The following is a 20184-nucleotide window of genomic DNA, read 5'->3' as shown; positions in this document are numbered from 1 at the left end:
ATGTGGCCAAAAATATAAAAATATTGCAATAATAGAATTCAGCAGTATAAATTGCTGTGCTACATCTGAGTACTCTTTTGGCAACAGAGAAAAGAAGAGCACTGTCATAAATATAGTAGCTTTCTTGATCCCTGTAGCTCAGTGCACAGCTGTTCTCGGTGCTGGGAGGCCTGCAAGGGAAGAAAAACGAGAAAGAAGTCGTGCATACAAATCCCTAGTGCATTGCCAGTCTTGTGGCTGATAGGCTCAGCTAAGTGCTTGCTCTTAGGGCCGATGGAGGGTTATCATCTGCATACCAGTGATTTGCGCAAAATAAAAGACAAATCTTGAAACAAGGTTCATTAACAATTGAGAGTGGGGAACAGTACAAAAACACTCTCCTTGAATACTCTGCTTATTCTGAAAATTCAAGATCCTGAAATATGTTTATCAAGAGAACTCGGCAGAAAGTATGTATAGATATCCCCAATGCTGGGGATAGTCCTGTGATGGCAACTGCTTTGGCTCTTACACAGATCATCCCGTCTGAGAATACATGGAGACATAAGAAACAAACACTGCTAAACTTAGTGCTTTTATTTAAAAATATACAAATATTAGAAGATCACACCACAGTAGCTCACAGTATATATGGACAAGTGCCTGGCTGCATGTCCAGCACGAACAGAGGCCTTTGTCTTCGCCTTTCCTCCTCCTCTTTCTCCTCCTCTTCTGTCCCCTTCACTCCCTCTCCTGCCTTGCCATAGCAGGTTGGTGCCCTGCTGCACTGCCATGCCAGGCAGGACTTACGAGAGCAAAGTGGATCCACTTTCAGCAGCTTGCTGAAAGGTGCTGGTTTTTGCTCTCTGTAGCAGATTCATCAAGGTATGATCAAAGTATTTATTAGCCTGCTAACTTACACTAGTAGCTCTTAAATGGGATTTTTTTTCTCTAACTGGAGATGCCTCTCACCTGTAAGTCAGATCGCACTCATCCACCCTAAGCTATTTATGAAGTCCAGGAAGAACTTATTTTGGTTGTTTCAATAATTCCTAGGAATTCATATTGCTCTTGCAAATAATTTTGTCTTACATTTTCTTCCACCAAGTATCAAAGCAGTTAGATCTTGGAGATATAGCCACGGTCAGTTATAGTAAAGTAGCTGCAAAGTTTTTGGAGCCCCTTGCATTTCCAAAATGCACATTGAATGTGCTGACCTGCAGGAGAGGCCACAGAGCGCCCAGGTAAAGCTAACAAAATCACGCCTTCTCCCTGAAAACATGCAGATGGTTCTCTGTTTGGGTGGAAGAAAGAACACTTAATGTGTTCGAATTTTCACGTGTCCACAGTTTTAGGCATATACGCATTGCAAAATTATTAAGTAAAAATACGCTTTCCTCATGGCTTGCTCAATTCATATTTTGAGCATGATTTATAGGCTGGGACAGCACTGGGCTATGGAAAAGTTAAGGACTGAGGGCTGCTTCTGGAAAGTGGCATCCCTCTGGCTGGGTGCACTGGGAAACTGGGGTTCTTTAGGCACCACGTGCTGCACTGCCGTCGCTGCTGGGGCATGGGCACCTCAGCACCCAGCCAACAATAAAGCAGAGTGTATCTGCTTTTTTCATGCTCAGGCAAAGCATTTCTGATGTTTTCTAGTATTCTGCCTTACGTGGATCTTAGCCTGTGCTGCTTAGCTTTCATTTCCACCCACTTTTCACGGAAGCTTTAGCAAGATAGAAAGGGAAGAGCTGTTACAGCGGGTGATAGATGTTGCAGTGGTGGAAGCTCACAGTTGAGAGGACCTCTCCACACATGAGACACAGGAATGAATTAATCTAGCACATTTTGCAACAGTTTCTGTAATTTCATGAGCGTGGATCCCTTTTCAGTTAATAGAAAGTAATAAGCACTGAAGAAATGAGATTCAGCTCTCAACGGTTCCCCAAAGTATTAGCTCTGTACAAATAGCCTTCAGGACTGGTAATACCGGTGACCTCTATTCCCACTGGATAATTGCTTTTATTATGCATTGCTTGTTTCTCTTCTTGTCTTACAGCACTGATGGATGTAATTTGGTTGTATACTATATAGGTGCTTAATGAAATTGCTGAAAGAAAGTGTATTGCTGAGTTAAAAAAGGGATGTAATCTCCCAAGTCTCAATGAGTGTCTTACCTGCAAGCCTGCCTTTTTTTTTTTTCCATATTACATTAAACGTTTGTTACTGTGTGCAGGAAAAACTAGAAAGTGTAAAATGCCCATCGTATGTAGCCTAAAATACAAACATATCTAATACTACCATAATGAATAGACATGCTATATCCGTAGCTGATAAATTAAGCCACGATGGCAGGTGAAATTAAGTGTGGATAAGGTGAAAGTACTGCATGTTGAGAGGAGGAGCTGAAGACCTGTGGAACCTCTATGCTGATGTGACTGGTCAGAAAGAGAAATGGATGTCAGCAAGAAGAAATCAATTTAATGTCTGCTTTATGCAAAATATTGATACAGGCAGGATATCAAACTGCATTTAGAAAAGTATCTACAGATAGATTAACAGGAAGACTGAAGCATTTTAAAACACTGGGTGACTAGAAAAGGGAAAACAAATAGCATGGATAAACCTTCAACTGAAGAGAAAATATATAAATATAGGATTAAGCTGAGCATGAAACATTAGGATAGAGATATACAAAATAATGAATGGAATATTGAAGGTCAGTTGAATGTCCACTTTCTCCTTTTTTCTTAGTGTGGGAAGAAATGTTAAAATAGCAATCTAGAAAAAATCATCATAAAATTCATAAAAGAAAGCAATGACACAATGCATCATTAACCCACTGAGTAGCATGAATTCCTCAGAGTATATATCTTCTGTACTCTGCAAGATATGTTTTATCCTGATTCCTTTTTAATGCAATTCTGAAGCTTTGCTATTGATCTTCAAGGCCATCATTGGATAAGGACCCAGCTAAATTGGGTAGTATCCTTTCATCTGTAACTTATGAAGACAAATTAGCTCTCCTAGGAGATAGTACATAGGGATAGTATTTTCAGGCGAAGTGGATTGATAATGCAACAAGTAACCATAGAAGATTATACTGAACTATAGTCTGATTGCTCTTAAAGTACATAGACATATCTGTTTGGTAATGGTTTCCAACAGTGACTGAAGTCAAGGAAAAAAAACATCAAGCAGCTCAGAAGGCTGAGTACCTAAAAAGCTGAAAACCAGGGAGCGATCTGACACTCCAGATGATCACAATGCAAATTTAATTTATCTTACTAAGCACTTGGATTCTAAGGAAGTTGGATAAATTGCATATAAAATGTAAAAGATACATGTATAATAAAAATACACATATTGTACCACAAAATAATTAGGTAGTAATTTTCAGCCTTCATGCAAAAGAAAATAAATTCACTAATATCTGAACATACTCCTCAATAATTTTATCTTTACTGCCTAAGAAAAAGATTCTTGTTTAAGTAACTAGATAGCAGGAGACCTCCATAAAGTCAATGTGATATATGGAATTCTATTTAAAATACCTGTGTAAGGGGAGAGGGATGATTATCCTCTGGAGGTACTTATCTCACTCCTAATCATAGTGGAAGCTTAGACTAGACATTGTTTTTATATCAGTGAAGTGTGGCAAGATGAATCCCACCATTAGTAACTTTGGGAAATCACATCTTAGTTGTGTATACTGGAAATTTAATATTGACTCATTGATGCCAATAGTTGTTGACATCTTGATATCAGCTAGAAAAGTCTGCTGCTCTGGTTGAACATGGTAAATATCATCATTTTATAGGAATCTTTAAAAGCCACAGACAGCTGTTAAAGAACCACTGATTTATATGAGAGATTTTCAGAACTATCTCTTATCTGAAATTCCTATTAGCTATATATATATGCAGTTTCCCCACAGTTATGTTCTGTTTTGATCAGAGATAATCTGCCCGGCTCAGAAACATACATCTTCATCATGTTTCTCAGTGCGGTTCAATGATTTTTCTTTCTACCCAGCAATTTTTATATTTGTCGAATACATGAAATCTGTGAGTGGATATGGATGCTTTTAGAGTTATTAAATTTTTCAAGAACAAGGATGTTTTCACACATAGTGACTGAAAAACATACCAGATGCAGAAAGCATTTTGATTGGAGCAGACTGCAGGAAACAAAGGGAGCTTTTGTACTTTGGTGCTGAAATATTTGCACTAACTGCTGTGAGCTCATAAGATCAAAATGTTCAGCTCAGCACTGTGAGCCGGTACCAGCCTTGGTCCCTAAATCAGTATTGCTGGGTTACAGCACTACTATGACTTCCGTCCTGGTCAGGCTATTTGGCTGAACTGAAGGATTACACTGAGAAAATCACTCAGCTTCTGCTCTGTAGATACATACAGTAGGTCAGCGTATGGCTCTTGGAGCCCTAAACCACATGGCCAAATAATGGAGACTGTATGTATTTATGATACAGGTTTTTCATTTCGTGGTGGGTTGACCCTGGCTGGACATCAGGTGCCCACCAAGCCGCTCTATCACTCCCCCTCCTTAACTGGACAGGGGGAGGAAAATATGAGAGAAGGCTCATAGGTCAAGAAAAGGACAGGGAGATCACTCAGCAATTACTGTCACAGGCAAAACAGACTCAACTCAGGGAATTTAGTTTAATTTATTGCCACTCAAAAGTCAGAGCAAGGTAATAAGAAAACAAATCTTAAAACACTTTCTCCCACCCCTCCCTTCTTCCTGGGCTCAGCTTCACTCCTGATTTTCTCTACCTCCTGCCCCTTAATGGCACAGGGGGACAGGGAATGGGGCCTGTGGTCAGTTCATCACACGTTGTCTCTGCTGCTCCTTCCTTCTTGCTCTCTTCCCCTGCTCTGGCATGGGCTCCTCTCTCCATGGGTCCACAGGTCCTGCTAGGAGCCTGCTCCAGCATGGGCTCCCCACGGGGTCGCAGCCTCCTTCAGGCACATCCACCTGCTCTGGCGTGGGGTTCTCCCCGGCCTGCAGGTGGTTATCTGCTCCACTGTGGACCTCCATGGGCCGCAGGTGGATATCTGCTCCATTGTGGACCTCCACGGGCTGCAGGAGACAACCTGCTTCACCACGGTCTTCTCCACAGGCTGCAGGGGAATCTCTGCTCTGGTGCCTGAAGCACCTCCTCCCCCTCCTTCACTGACCTTGGTGTCTGCAGAGCTATTTCTCTCACACATTCTCACTCCTCTACTCTGCTGCAGTTTTTTTCCCCCCTTCTTAAATATGTTATTACAGAGGGGCTACCACCACCCCTCATGGGCTCAGCTTTGGCCAGCAGTCCCGTCGGACATGGGGGAAGCTTCTGGCATCTTCTAAAAGCAGCCACGCCTGCAGCACCCCCACCCCTGCTACCAAAACCTTGCCACACAAACCCAGTACAGATTTACCAATTTCCACAGAGTATCTCTAAAGAGAAAAAAAGAGGGAATGCATCTGTGATTGCCTTGTCTAACTGACAATCTCTCTGTCTCTCCCTCTTTTCAATAATTTTGGTCCCACTCCTTTCAACACCATCTGTGAAGAAAGGAGGTCTCAGAGACTGGCAGAATTTTTTCTGTGAAGACTGATGATTTCATTGAGGAAAAAGACCCAATAAAATCTTCATTAGTTCTGCTTCTCACAGAATGCTTGGTTTAGTGAAGAGATCTTTAGAGACAATTAGAGCCCAAATCTGTCGTTTTGAACTTTCGCATTTTCCATTAGCATTTGTTTCTGACTCCTAAAAGCTGATATAAAAATACACAGACTTTATTCTACCGGAAAGTGGCGCTATTTCCTTCTAGTATATTCTAAATATATTTATTTATCCTGAAATAGAACAAATAGGTCACCATTCACAGTTCAAGTCACAGTCCCTCTGGATTCAGATTCCAGCAATGAAGTACTGTATAAGTAGCAGCTTTTTCAAATTAGTTTAATTATCTCAGGTATCACTGTCATTTCTTGTTGCTGAATAAATGTCAAATAAACCATCCTTATAATCATTGTAACTGCCCCTTTTTCTAATCTCTTGAATACTTTCTGAAGGGATTTGTCTGTATTTTCAGAGTTTCCTGGGTGAGTGAGAGCTAATTGTTGTCTCACAGATGACTTTGTTGGTGCACAAGCACCTTTGACCCGTGTTCAGAACATGGGCAGATAGGGCCAGTGTCTTGCTGTTTTCTAATAAGAGTTTTCCAACAATGTTTTCCCCTGTGCAGCAGGGGAAAACAGACTGGTGATGGCTTTCTGATTCTGCATCTTGTTTTACACTGGCCATGGCCCCAGGATACATCTGAACAAGCTTGGGGGCTATTTCATTTTAAACAAACTAGCCTTGTCTATTAAATGGCAAGAACTAACCACACTATTCCGGTTTTCTGCCTGGAACCTGGGAGGATAGTCAGATCAGCAGACAGTCAAACAAGTTTCAGGGCTGGAAAGTCTGGCTTATAAAAGTTGGAAGTGACTCAGATCTTGAGGTGTGGTGGGGATTTATACGAGGTTATACTCTTCACTCTGATGACTATAATACAATTTTGAGATGTTTGCTGTGAAGCTTTATTATTCATCATCTGAAACTGCTAAGGTGAATGCAATGTGAATTGTACAGCTTACTGCACTGTAAAATAGCATGAATTTCTGCAGAAGTAAAATCACTGTTAATGTGGTCATATGATTTAGTGATAAAGGAGAAAGAATATACATAATCCATACCCTAGCGCTAGTCATAAAGGATTCTGTCATCAAAACAAAGTACACCTTTTCCTTTACAATAGTTTTCTCTCTAGGGCTAATTATTAGGTGTCTAATAAAAAAGTTTTATGAAGCCAGCATAAGGTGAGGAAAGGAAGGAGCAGAGTCCATTATCTAATATTGTTTCATAATGAGGCATCATAATGATGGCAATAGTAAGCATTTGGATATAATGGTTCGCAGAAGAGGAAGAGAGCCTAGCCAACTATTTCAGAGAGACGAGGATTCTTTTAATGCAGAACTTGGCTCCTCTACACACAAGCTAAATCACAGTTAAAATTTGTTTTTAAAAAATATATTTAAATTGACAAAAATTTTGTATGGGCATAGCCACTTCGAATCAAGTGAAAATAGGGCAGTGTTCTTTGCTGCTAATTCATTTACGACAGAATTGATTTTTAAAGATTTCTGTGTCTGCTGCTTGCCCCAGCCCCCACTCACAAAGTTACCACCCCGTCAATAGTGCTGCTTCAACTGTTCATGAAATATAGTGCTCTAAACTGAAGCTGAGAAATTATCTTGCTTGAAGACAACCCTCCTCCAACAACACCAAAAAAGACATGCATGTGTGAGTGCTTTTACCCTGGATTCTTTCACAGGTCAGGTTTATTATATAGCCCCACATGGAGCTCAGTTAGCACAATGAAGGCTAGTGACCTGACCAGGACGCAGATGGGAATGTAGGACACCAGGAAGGTCAGGAGGATTAGAAAGGGCAGGAACCTTCCAAGGATGCTCTTGTACTCCAGCAAGGTCTGAACTGAAATGAAATATCATAAGCAATTTTTGTTTCCAATAGTTTTGCTAAAAATATTAAATGTTGCTACAATTCTCAGTGGAATGGAAAAAGTGAGTTTGTGACTGACTACTTGGATGTGAAACAGTATATAACAAGTGATGTATTTGACATTTTCTCTGAACTAGTTATAGTTGTTCACGTGTGAATTTGATTATTTACGAGTACTAGAATCAGAAAGAGCATTTCCATATTACTTTAATGTGAAAACTAAGAGATAACCCAAAGTAAGATAAACAGATAAACTAATGAGCTTGTGATTTTTTGGGACCATCATGGTGTCTGTATAAAGTCTCAAAGGTTTCTCTTTCTTTGAATCAGATATTTCTTAGGTCTGACCTTGTGTCGCTTGACTTTCCTCCAAAATTCATTTAAGGATCAGAGAAACTATGTAGCAGTGTTTTCCATTCTCTAGTGAAAAAGCAGAGGGAGTTTAATTCTTTGATAAAGTAATGTTCTCTTCTGATTTTTTCTTTTTCCTTTTTTTTTTTTCTGTGTGTCAGTTAAGTATAATCATGTTACCATAAAACAGATCCAAGCAGTCTTCCCAAGGAACTTCCTTCAGATGCCTGGATTCTACTCTTTCCCACTCATTCTTCAGTAATCTACAGATGGGTAGCTATCAGTTCAATTTTTAAGAAGGATAAAAAGTCCTGTTAGCATCCTTCCTCAGCGACAGAAACAAAGGCTCTCTTCTCTCCTTGATCTCTCTAGGTTTCTTGACCCATCAAAAATAGGCTTTTTGCCCTTTTTGTACTTTGTAGTTCTCCTGATCTGTGCCATCCATGTTTGCAGCTTCTCAGATTTGACTTTTAAAATATAAATAATTTGAGTCCTCACGCACTTTCAAGTGATGAAGTAATCCAAGGCAAAACATTTTGAGTTAATCAAAACTGATGTCTGAGGTTTTGTGTGCATGCTGTGTGTGCTGTTCCCCCTCCTTGCTTCTTCTGCTGCTTTGAAGCAAAGCACAACATGGCCCGTTATCCTCAAAGTCTGCCTAAGTGCTAGATTCTTGACAACTTCATTTTACCACTTAAATTACAGCATAGGAAGGCATACGGGTACACGACAGGAACACATCTTTCACCACTCAGTAAATGTGTGTTATGAATTATTAATGTAGTCACTGGCACTGCAGACACCGAGCCTGCCTTCCCACCGACGAACAGGCGCGTCAGTGCTCTGCTTTGGCTCTGTGTAGGCCATGTCAGTGATTAACGTGCATCCCCAGAAGAGAAATCAGCTCATTTTTTACTTCAACTCAATCTGTCTTTACTCTGAGAAACCCAGGGCAGGCAGAGCACCCGTGTTTGTGTTACCCTGCGCTGTCCCGGGCTAAGAGGGACGGGTACCAGCAACACCCCTCAGGTGAATAAGAGGGACCGTGCTGGACAAGCCCGAGCCCCACGGGAGGCATCAGCTCAGGTACCTCCTTACTGCTAAAGGCAGGCCAAGGAGATGAAGCCATTTTAGCGCGCTTCCAAAAAACAGCGGGTCTAGGGTTTTTATCTCCTTCGAGCTCCTGCCCGACGTGGCGCCCATGAAACGGCGGCCCCCCACCTGCCCCAACAGGCCGGCCTGCCGGGGCCCCCTGCACCTGCCGGGGCGGCAGTGTGGGAGGACGCAGAAGGGCGGACTCGGGCTGGGGAAACCACATGGGAACGCCACAAGCTTCGGGCGAAAAACCCCTTCCTTCGGGCAACGACACCGCGCGGCCGGCAACGACCCGACCTGCCGAGCCCGAGCCCGAGCCGAGCCGAGCCGAGCCGAGCCGCTCGCCCCGCCTCTACCCCGTTTCTCCTCTTCCGATTGGTGGGTTCGGAAGTGCCGCTCTTTTGCTTTCAATCAGCGCCCCGCGTCCGTTGCTAAGCGATCGTTTCCAGGCGGCGCTGTCCGCCCGGCTGAGGTGGCCATGGCGGGTGGGTGGCGGGACGTGGCCGGGGTGCGCATCGCCCCGGCCGAACTGCACTTCAGGGACGCGGTGCCGGGCGGCTGCTACCGCGCCGCTCTCAGCGTCCAGAACCGGCGGGTGGAGAGCTGCTGTCTCCAGCTGCTGCCGCCGCGCCGGCCCCAGGTGAGGGGTGGCCGGGAGGGAAGCGGCGGGGAGCGGCCTGCCCCCCGCGGCTCCTGGCCCGGGCGGGCGGGTGTAACGTCGTCGAGGCCTGGCTCTTTCTCTACAAGTCAGCTGCTGGCTCTGTGGGTTTTTGCTTGAATAACGGTAGTGCCTCATGCGAATGCCCTGCCCTGGGCCTGGCAGTTCTGTATCCTTCCCTCCCGGGCTTGCCCTGAGGAACAGTGTGCTCCTTTTGAGCTTGTCAGGCCCTCCATGAGGTGCAGAACGTTGCCAGAGGACAAGTGTATCTCGAGGCCCCGCTTTTATTTTCTGCAGTTTTGTGAGGGGATGCCTGCCCACAGATTTGCCCAGCTAGGCTGGTCCTGTGCCAGAAGCTGCTTGAGTGGGTGCAAACGCTGGTCTGCATTAAGCTGCTGCAAATGGAAAATGCTACCATGAGTGCCCGAGCAGCTTGTGAGACTGACTAGAATTTGCCAGTGAATTGGAAATTAATTTCAAAGAGTTGAATAGCTGGATAAACTGGAAAGAATAAGAGGCAATTCTTAGAGCAAAAGTTATCTGAACTGCTTCTTGTGTGGCAGTTTGGAAGGAGGGAGCCAGTGTCCTCATTTATCTGCTTGTCATGAGAACACGTAGCTGTGATACTTGAAAAATGTTCTCATCTAGAGCTTCAAATGTGGCTGCTCATTTGAAGCCTCTAAGTCAGAATGAAATGAACTGCAGCCTTCCCAGTTCTGTACTTTCCTAAGGTCGTGAGCAATTTGAAGAGAGCTTCCTTGTTTGTAAAATCCGTAGTTTCAGTAGAAGTAAATTAGCTTGCTTGTATGTCTTAGTACATCAAGTCCCCTGTTGGTAACAAATCCTGCTTAGCTTTGCTGGCTGGCTTTGCACTCTCCAGAAATTTTATCCCTCAAGAGACCCCTGAGTTCATTGTTATTTCAGGGGACGTTGTGTAGAAATGGATCACTCTGCTGTGGTGTGAACACCAAATATGTGAAGTGTTCCAGATCAGGTGAAGGACACAACTTTTGAAATTGTTTTTGCTTGGATTTCTGTAGGGCTGATTGATAGCTCTGTTACCTCATTTCTGCATCATATTCTTCTAAGTTTTTTGAGTAGAGTCATAGAATAGTTGGAGTTCGCAGGGGCTTTAAAGGTCATCTAGTCCACCCTCCCTGCAATGAGCAGGGACACCTTCAACTCGATCAGGTTGCTCAGAGCCCCGTCCAATCTGGCCTTGAATGTTTCCAGGGACTGGGGCATCTGCCACCTCTCTGGGCAACCTGTGCCAGTGTTTCACCACCCTCATTCTAAAAAATTTCTTCCTTATCTCCAGTCTAAATCTCTCCTCTTTTAGTGTAAAATTATTACCCCTTGTCCTGTTGCTACAGGCCCTGCTAAAAAGTTTGTTCCCATCCTCCTTATAATCCCCCTTTAAGTGCTGGAAGGCTGCAATAAGGTCTCCAGAGTCTTCTCTTCTGCAGGCTGAACAGCCCCACCTCTCAGCCTTTCGTCATAGGAGAGGTGCTCCAGCCCTCAGATTATTTTTGTGGCCCTCCTGTGGACCCGCTCCATGTCTTTCTTGTGCTGGGGGCTCCAGAGCTGGACGCAGGACTCCAGGTGGGGTCTCGAGTAGAGGGTCTGAATCACCTCCCTCGACCTGCTGGCCACGCTTCTTTTGATGCAGCCTAGAGTACAGTTGGCCTGCTGGGCTGCGAACGCACATTGCTGGCTCATGTTCAGCTATTCATCCACCAGTACCCTCAAGTAGTCCTTTTGTGGTGCTTGCTTGTGGAGATCTTTCTCAGAAAAGAGGGGTTTACTATCTTTTCTCCAGATAGTACGATTACGATTAATAGCATCTGATTAGTTCTTGAACAATCATTGCCTAGCCAGATTCTTTAAAGGCAAATACATGTTTACAATTCTAACCAGTTTAGCCCTTAACTGGTAACCTGTGTGGGCCCAGCAAAATCCAGCTGTGGTTAGTAATATTATATTGGTCTTTCATCTAGCTAATTAACTGTTAATTACGTCAAAATTGGGATCAAAGGGTTGAACTGGCATTGGAGGTTGAACAGTAGTTGATGTTGCTTTGTGTTCACAGCAACTTGAACTATGAATAAATATATTCCAGAGTAGTCATGCAAATGGTTGTCAGACAGTTGAAGTACCTTGGGTGATTTCACTGAGTAGTCAGCCTTTCTTTTTGAGGGCAAGAGTGGCCAAGACTGTGCATGCATTTTATCCTCCCTAAAACTTGCTAATTTGCATGGTGTAGACAGCTTGATTTTATTACACTGTAGCTGAAGAATTTTATAACTATCTGGAAACTATTGAGAGTGCTTGATTTGGTAGGGCTGTGCTTACTCTGTTTTGTTAGTTTTCATCCGCCCTATCAATTTTTCATGTGCTCCAGAAGTGGAAAGGCAGAGTTAATTTTAGAAAAGAGAAAAGGTTACTCAGTCATAATTTATGAGTTTTTACCTCTGTGAGTATCTCATGCCTTTTGCCGAGTATTTCAATGCTATTGTGTGTGAGACAACCAATATGACTGTTAGGGGACAAGATTCCACTTCACATGCTCAGTTCCAGAAAGGTCTGTTGTGTTGCTCTTTCTCATTCCCAGACTTTATGCTGCTGTCTGTGATTACATGGCTGTGAAGTGTATGACTCATCTGTAAATTTTCTGAGGTATTACACTCATGGAATGCAAGAACTGAAAAATAACCTTCCTTGAGCTGTCGTAGTGCATGGCCAAGAAATGTCCTTCAAGAAATTTAACTCACAAAGAAGTTTTCCATAGGTTTTATTAAAAGTTCGTAGTATAATATGTTAATTTCCCCTTGTATAGAGTTAATATGCTTGGCTGTTTAATTCTCTTTAGAGGTAAGTTTTACACACTTCAAAATTGAAACCTGGCTACTCTTTCAAAATTAAGCCCATAATCATGATGCATATTGCATACCAAATTTCCTTTAGCTCGGTGTTTATACAGCTAGGAAAATTAATTTAAAGGAATAGAAGATGATGCTCAGACAATAGAATCAACAAGCAGTAAAATACATGTTTGCATATTTCAAACAAAAATTAGAACAGAAAACTTAATACTGGGATGACTCTCAGAAATAAACACTAGTTAAACTGGACGTATAGAGCAGAAGCTTATTTTGCATAGAGTGATGCAAATTGTAAGGAGACTGAAACACCAGAGAAGCTCTAGACCTTGTTGTGAGGCTTTCCTAGGAACATGGGAACTGCTGGATTTCCCAGTACGTGCTAGTAGGTTACTTGTGTATTCTGTTCAAGGAAAGATGTGCAGAGGATGTTGGATGTAAGCAGATGCTTACACACAACAACAAATCTAGAATTACTTTTTGAGAGAGGAAAAAAGTGCTTTCTGTCAGCTGCTTCTATTTTTTTCTCTTTCATTTGACCTCCGAAATTGGAGGTGGAATGGTCCTTTCAAGCAAATTTTCAGTGTACAGTGAGTCTTTCTGTTGACGTCAGCTGAATGTTGGTCAGACCTAGAGAAAACTCTTACGCTGTCTCCTTTTGTTGTTGAGTGGTAGCTGATTTTGTTTTGTGTTGCTTCAGAAGGATTATTGCAACAGTGGAAAAGCCAGAGCTCTCTTGGAAAGAGTGGAAATGATATTTTGCTAAACCAACTCTTAGGTGTAATTTCATGGGTTAATATTCTTTCTGACTTTCTATTTGACTGTAAAAAGTCTGGACTTCAGTAAAGAGGAAGAGAAATTTTATAAAAGCCTGCATATTTCAAATTTGGTTGTGAATTTTAAATAAATCTGTGTATTCCTCTGAAAATGAACCACATGCATGTGTTATTTAATCTAGAAATGTTTAACAATTTAAAAAATACTTATTTTTTTTAAACTGCAGTTTAAATTGCTTGTGGAAAATCCAGAAAAACCTGTTGCATCTGGACTTCAAGTTACAGCTTTTGTGGAGTATTATCCTGAGAGTGAAGAAGATCTTCAAGATAGAGTACTTCTTTTAGTAGAAGATGACATAGTTGATATCCCCCTGCTTGGGTACGATGGTGAAAAGTTCATATGATGCTGTTACTATTTGCAGTTTAATCTTGTTGAAAATTTGCTAATACATGTCATATATGGCTGTGTAATTAATCTGTCAATTGCATTGAAAACAAATAGTAAATTTCCATACAAATGTAAGATTATTTTTTTCCAGAGCACCATGCAGGTAAGTTAGTTGGGGTGGTGTTCCTCTAAGATTCTAGAGAGAGTTTAGGGTTTTGTTTTTGCTTTGTTCTAAGTTGGTTGTGATAACGTTGATAATTTCTAATGCTGTATCAACATTAGACAAGTTAACATCTGCTCTTAATGTCTTCCCTCCTTACTGAACCGCTTATGTAAAAGATTTTATAGTAATTGACTGTATTTGCAAAACTGGATTAGTGTGAAACGTGTTGCCTAATTCTAAGAATATGGAATGTGTTTTAGAATAAGGTCAGACATTCAAGGGTCATTTTCATCAATCTGTATGTGATTGTGTGTACTTATTTATGTATGTGTATATGGATATATGTCTTAGATACTGTATATAACATATATATGGGTTGGAAAAAGTAATTCTAAATATAGTTTATCGGACGTAGGCTAGGCGGTTATCTGAGGATGAAGGAGAATTGCCTTGGAGTACCTCTCTCCTTTGTCTATAAAGAGAAATTAGGATGACAAACTTCTGTTTACAGGTCCAGCTTTTAGATGCCTGAATCAGGATAGGTGAATGCCATAAACTATTTCAAATTACAGTTTTTATGAAAATCTTAACATTATGAATTATGTATAGAGACAGAAAGGAATTTCCATGGAGATTGTTCAGTATATGAGTTGTTTTTAAAAGTCAAGCAACCCCACAAACGTCGCGTGCTAGCCTGAAATGTGTAAGGTTTTGCCTTCAGATATGCAGTACTCGCTTCTGCATTTTGTTTACCTCTTATGCCATGATCTTTTTCACTGATTTGCTTTTCCTCATTTCATCTTAAAAGCTGTGGGATTTTTTTTATTTTAATGCCGTACTATTGTTAATGTAGGACGCAGTTAAATTGGACATGGGGTTTTTAAGTGGTTGTAAATTATGTCTCTTTTAACAAAAGACTATCTACTGTTGGAAGACTTAGAAATAACAATTTTTGAGTTGTTTTTTTCTGTGGTGTTTCTAAACTCTTATTGTCTTAGAACATAGTATTAAACAATGCTATTATAGCTTTCCTTAGTTAACTTTATAGAAATTTAAATGGAAAGCCCTAAATGCTTTTCTTTGACTGAAAGACAGGGATGACTTTTCACAAGGTAGTACAGAACTTGGTAGTTCAATACGATCATTTTCCTATTAAAAACAGCTGTCTCTAAGTATGTTCTCCCAATGTATATTTTCCTAGTAGTAAAAAGTGATTAGACAGCACTTTATTTTCTTTTTAATTTTTATTTTTTTAACTTTTAAATTTTCTATTTTTACGTTAAATTATAAATTTTTTTATTTTTAATTTGTTGAAAATTTTTATTAGTGTAGTATTGTGGAGGTAAGACCACTTAGGATGATAATGCCATTGATGACTCTATTCTGGAAGGGACTTGCAGTAGATCAAGTATTTCAAATTTTCATATTTAATTGGCTTTTGCAGGGAAAAAAATTGACAGACGACAGTATGGGGTTTTTTTTGTTTGGGAAAAAAAAAAAAGATTCTATTTATTCAGCCTTTTCCCAAATGTATGTTGTGTTATGCATGTCTGCTGTTTATAGATAGATGATATTCAATTATTGCACTAAAGGGTCACTGGAATACATGATGTATTTTTCTATGCAAACATAGTCTGAAGTGCATAATTAACAATTTTTAGAAAATAATGACTATTAATCAAAAGATTTTTTTGATAAAAATTGCACTGTCACTATGAAATATTCACAGAAGTGTTTAGTTTGATAGAGTAACCTGAAAATACTTTCAAGGAAATATTTGTAATGTTCTGTTTTGGAGGACAGACACCTCCCCTCCCCCAAATTTATTTAATTCTGATGTTGTTTTTTCACTTCCTGTTCAAAAATGTCTTCATTCTTTTACATTTTTAATAACATTATATTATTTCTACTGATGTATCAATAATAATGCAGTAAACACTAATGCTACTTTTCCTAAAACGTCAAGAATTTAAATAAGTGATTTTAGAAATTGTTAAGGCTATACTTAGATTTACATCAAAATGCTGTATATTTTTGTGACAGACAAACAAAATTTCTTACCGGTGACAAATTCTGATTTTTGGCCAACCTAAGTAAAGCGTTTATTTTCATTGTCTTTGGTGAATGTCACTCAGATGGTGTACTGGCAGTACTTTTGAAGAGTTGTACACCTCCAAAACAGAATAAAGTTTTAGAGCATGTGACAGCAAGTTCAGAAAATTTATAAGTATAATCCAAGATAATGTGTTGTTGTGTAAGAAATATTTGTAAGTTGCTGACATTATTCAGACTGACCTCTTTAAATGTCTGCTACTTCTCTTACCTATTAGCTTATTTGTAGTCTTTCTTTGAAATGATGTTGTTTTTCAGCTTTTATTTCTCTATAGGTTATATAGTTATATGTACAAATATGTAATTCACTATGAATTATTAGATATTGTGGGTCTGCATGTTTTGTCCATAGAACTTTATTGAAAGAAAAGTTCACTAGTGGTTTAGGAAACAAGCATGAAAAGTTTTAACCTTTCTGCCAACAACTTATGTGACTGCTTCAATCGCATCTATGGTTCATTTTAAGATAATCTTTAGTCTGGGATGAGATTCACTGAGAGTACAGGAAAAGTTAGTTTCCTATAAAACATTAAACTACAGTAACTCTCCACTTATTTTTATAACCATTTATTTGGTAAAAAATGCCACCAAGAGAACTTTATTTCTGTTGTGCTTTGTTGACATTAATGTCACAGCCGTTTGGTTTGCGAGTAAAATAGCTGTTACGTATTTGCCTGGCACATGAGACTAGATCCAGTTGTTAAGCATATTGATTTGTGGCTCATGAATTTGATGTAAGTTTTGGACACCAAACAACATTTTTGGCTTAATCTCTACAGCACCATGGATTTATAATGTGGTCAGTAATAGAAGTGTAATGATTTAGTTATGCAAATATTTGATCGCCATAGAAAATACTCATACTCAAGATTCGGGAATGTGTTTTAAACAAGCCAGTTGCAATTATGTTTATTTCTGTGTTTTTCTTTTTTTTAAACGAATAACTGAAATGCTGCATCCAAACTCTTTTTTTGAAATATAATAATTAAGGATTAGGGTTTTTTTATTTAAATAAAATTAAGAGAACATTTGAAATCAGGCATTTCCAGGGGTAAATTCCATCTTCATAAAAAAAAAAACCACAAACCAAAACACAAACCCCAAACCAAACCAACCAACCAGACCCCACCCTCTATTAAAAACAAAACCCAAGACCTTTAACTTGAATATCTCCCTTTTGCACAGATTGGTATCAGAAAATCTCATTGCAGTTAGAATTTATGCTTATTCCTGTCTACTTGGGAAGTTATATATTTCAATCTTGAGAGGAGAGATACTTGTGTTTCATTTTTCTAACAAAGCTTATTGGAAGAATGTCTGAATACTTGGAACATGTGAAGTTTTAATTATTTTTTCAAGTGTACTGCAATCTTGATAGTTGTTTCCTGTTTGTTTTTTTTTTTTTTTATTGTGGATTTTTTTGCCGCATCTTTCTGGTCTAGACCATCTCTTCCAATAATTTACTAATTTATGTTTTTGCATTACAATAAATTATTAAAGAGAGTTAAAAAGTATATTACCATTCCCCAGGACAACTTCTTTTGTTGCATTTCCCGCTTTTTTTTTTTCTTTTTTCCCCACTCTCCCTTCCTTTCATTCCTCCGCCCTTCTGCAATAGATTACATGGCCAAGCTTGGCCAAGGAGATTTATCTTCCTTCTCCATTTAGTCTTCTGTACTTCATGTAGTGCAGCTCATGAGTTGCAGTTGTTCCTGCATGTTCTTAATTATGGTTGAGGAGGCAGACTGCTACGCTGATGTAAAATTCCAGTTGACTTCACATAGTTTTATGTGAGATCAGAGGTGTGATTGTATTAGAAATTGGGGCCTTTAGAATACAAGTTTCCTGAAGTGAGTATGATGTTTTCATTATGGCTAAGCAGTACCCAATACAGTGATATCATCATGCTGATTGAGGCTTTTAAATAAATAATACAAATAACTTGTGTCATTATCCGCTTCTGTCTGTTATAGTAAGTTTTGCTGAAGCCACATAAAGTATCTATAAAACAAGAAGACTGTAAATTGAAACTAACATGCACATTTTCTCTCTGCTTTTAGTTCAGGCAGGTGATAATGAAATATGGTGAATGTTAACTTTGGTCTTATTTTGTAATGCCACTAACTCAAGACAGTTTTATTTGAAGTTCTTTGTACTATAACAAAGTATTTCAAATTAAATAGAAATGTGTACAACCATTTTGACTAATTGCTTAAAGCTATGTTGTTTCAAAGTTACAGTAGCTAATCGTTGAAGTAAACAGCTGGGTAGATAGCTAGATCTCTTTTGCATCTTCCCTGTGTATGCTATACTGCTGAAGTAAGTTAGTGTAAACTTTAGTAGGAGAACTAGGAGAAAAGGAGAACTCTCGTCTGCTGGAGTGCTTAACCAAATTTCTTTAAAAGTGCAAAGGTATTTCAAGTTTTGGGAAAATATAACCATGTCTTTTCTCTGCAGATTAATTTCATGTTGCTCTCTGGAAATTGAGTCAGAGATTAATTTTGGTGCAGTGATTGCTAATAGTAAAATAATTAGTAAAGAGATTACCATTACTAACCGTGGATCATCTTCAGGTAAATATTTATTACATGTTAAATTATACAAATATTTTGGTTTTTTTGAAAATGTAATTTTATGCAAGTTAACACTTCACTGGCCATGTAGAAATTAACTGAAGTTCTGGGTTGTGTAGATTAGGAGTATTGTAGCTAGAGGTGTTACAGATGGCTTGTTGCTTCTGTGGGCAGGACTATGTTTCCACTTAGGGAAGAAAAATGAATTTAGAACTTCGCCAAATTTTAGGAGTTCTCTACTTTTTGAGTCCCATCTGAAAGATGTAAAAATAACAGTTGCTTATTGGCTTACTATTTTTATAACCTAGAAATGTTTGCTGTTCTTCTCTGCAATAAATTGTGCTGTGTACCTACCAAATAATGAAAACTATTGTTACTTGCAATATGCGTTTAACTTTCTGGCTACAGTAGCTGCCTAGAACTGGGTATAAAATATCCTGTGACTTTCAAAATGTTATGTACAGCCTCTTTATGATGTAGTCACTTTTGTTTGGAATGCAAGTACCTTTTCTGTGCAATCACAACTTGCAAAGTGGCATTGGACATGGTGGTGTAATATTTAAAGAAACCCTGGAAATAATAATCTACTCTGTGTTAGAAATAGTTTTGAAAAAGATTAACTCCATGTTTTCTGCTTCCATAGGAAAATGTACTGTGAATATCTGCATAATGTGTTTTGTAATTCTAAGTATGTAATACAAGAACATAAATCTACAACTTTATGTTGTGTAACATTTTGTTTATTATTCTATTTTTTAGGTACATTTGAAATATCATATGATGGGATTGTCCTGCTTAACATAGAACCTATCAGTGGAGTGGTAGAGCCAAGATCTGTAAAGACAGTTAAAGTGGATATCTGCACAGATGTACCCAGAATCATCAAAGAAGTGATAAAGTGAGTGTATAACTGAAGAAATCCAGCTCTATAAATAACATTTTTGTCTGTTATTAATTCTAGTCTTTATTATGAATGGTTATCTAAAAAAGTTAAGCTCCTGTCAGTTGTTGTCTTCCACACTTACTTTATTAAATTAATTTGGTGATTATATTATCTTGACAAAAAAGTGATGCATAAATTCTGTTATTAAAGATTGCTCGTAAGTCATAATGATGTAGGATGTTTGCACATGTCTCAGTATACAACTGATTCGAAGATCCGGTAGGAAAAACCTAACTGTACAATGTATACTGTTAAGCAGGTGTTCTTTATTGCGGCGCCGGGCACACAGGGGATTTCTCCTCCAAACGTGCGCGCCAGACACCCTGTTGCTTCAGGTTAAATGCAATCACACATGTAAATATTCATTATATTTCTAGGAACTAATTAGCATGTGTAAATATCTTTCACGCATGTCTGTTAGCATCTTTGGGTGGTCTTTGGAGGTCCCAAGATGAAGGCCCATCCTCTTCATCACGCTGTTCACTGATTGACGTTTTTTTCTGTGCAAACTCAGTTCTAGCATCACGTATATCATGTCCTTTAGGTTGTTTTGCTCCGGTCTTGTTGCTCTCTTGGTGCCTCCTTATCTCTGTAGCTTAGCGCATTTGCCCTCCCAAGGCCGAGCTGTCTGGAGTAGAGTTATTTAGGAGTCTCTTTTATCCCACAATTATCCCAATTATTTGCTGAG

At 39.4% G+C, this 20184-nt stretch overlaps 1 protein-coding gene across 1 annotated transcript in view; it reads left to right on the top strand.

The window, feature by feature from the left end:
• Window positions 1-9482: 9482 nt before the first annotated feature.
• The window catches only part of CFAP47 (cilia and flagella associated protein 47), a 359445-nt gene continuing 348743 nt past the window's right edge, over window positions 9483-20184 (top strand). The window contains exons 1-4 of the mRNA XM_075430383.1: window positions 9483-9644; window positions 13545-13696; window positions 18438-18553; window positions 19313-19451. Coding sequence (XP_075286498.1) covers window positions 9483-9644; window positions 13545-13696; window positions 18438-18553; window positions 19313-19451 — 569 coding nt within the window. The remainder of the gene's footprint in view (window positions 9645-13544; window positions 13697-18437; window positions 18554-19312; window positions 19452-20184) is intronic.

The sequence above is a fragment of the Opisthocomus hoazin genome, chromosome 1, assembly GCF_030867145.1.
Source record: "Opisthocomus hoazin isolate bOpiHoa1 chromosome 1, bOpiHoa1.hap1, whole genome shotgun sequence".
Lineage (NCBI taxonomy): Eukaryota > Metazoa > Chordata > Aves > Opisthocomiformes > Opisthocomidae > Opisthocomus > Opisthocomus hoazin.
This window is presented reverse-complemented; position numbering and strand designations above follow the sequence as displayed.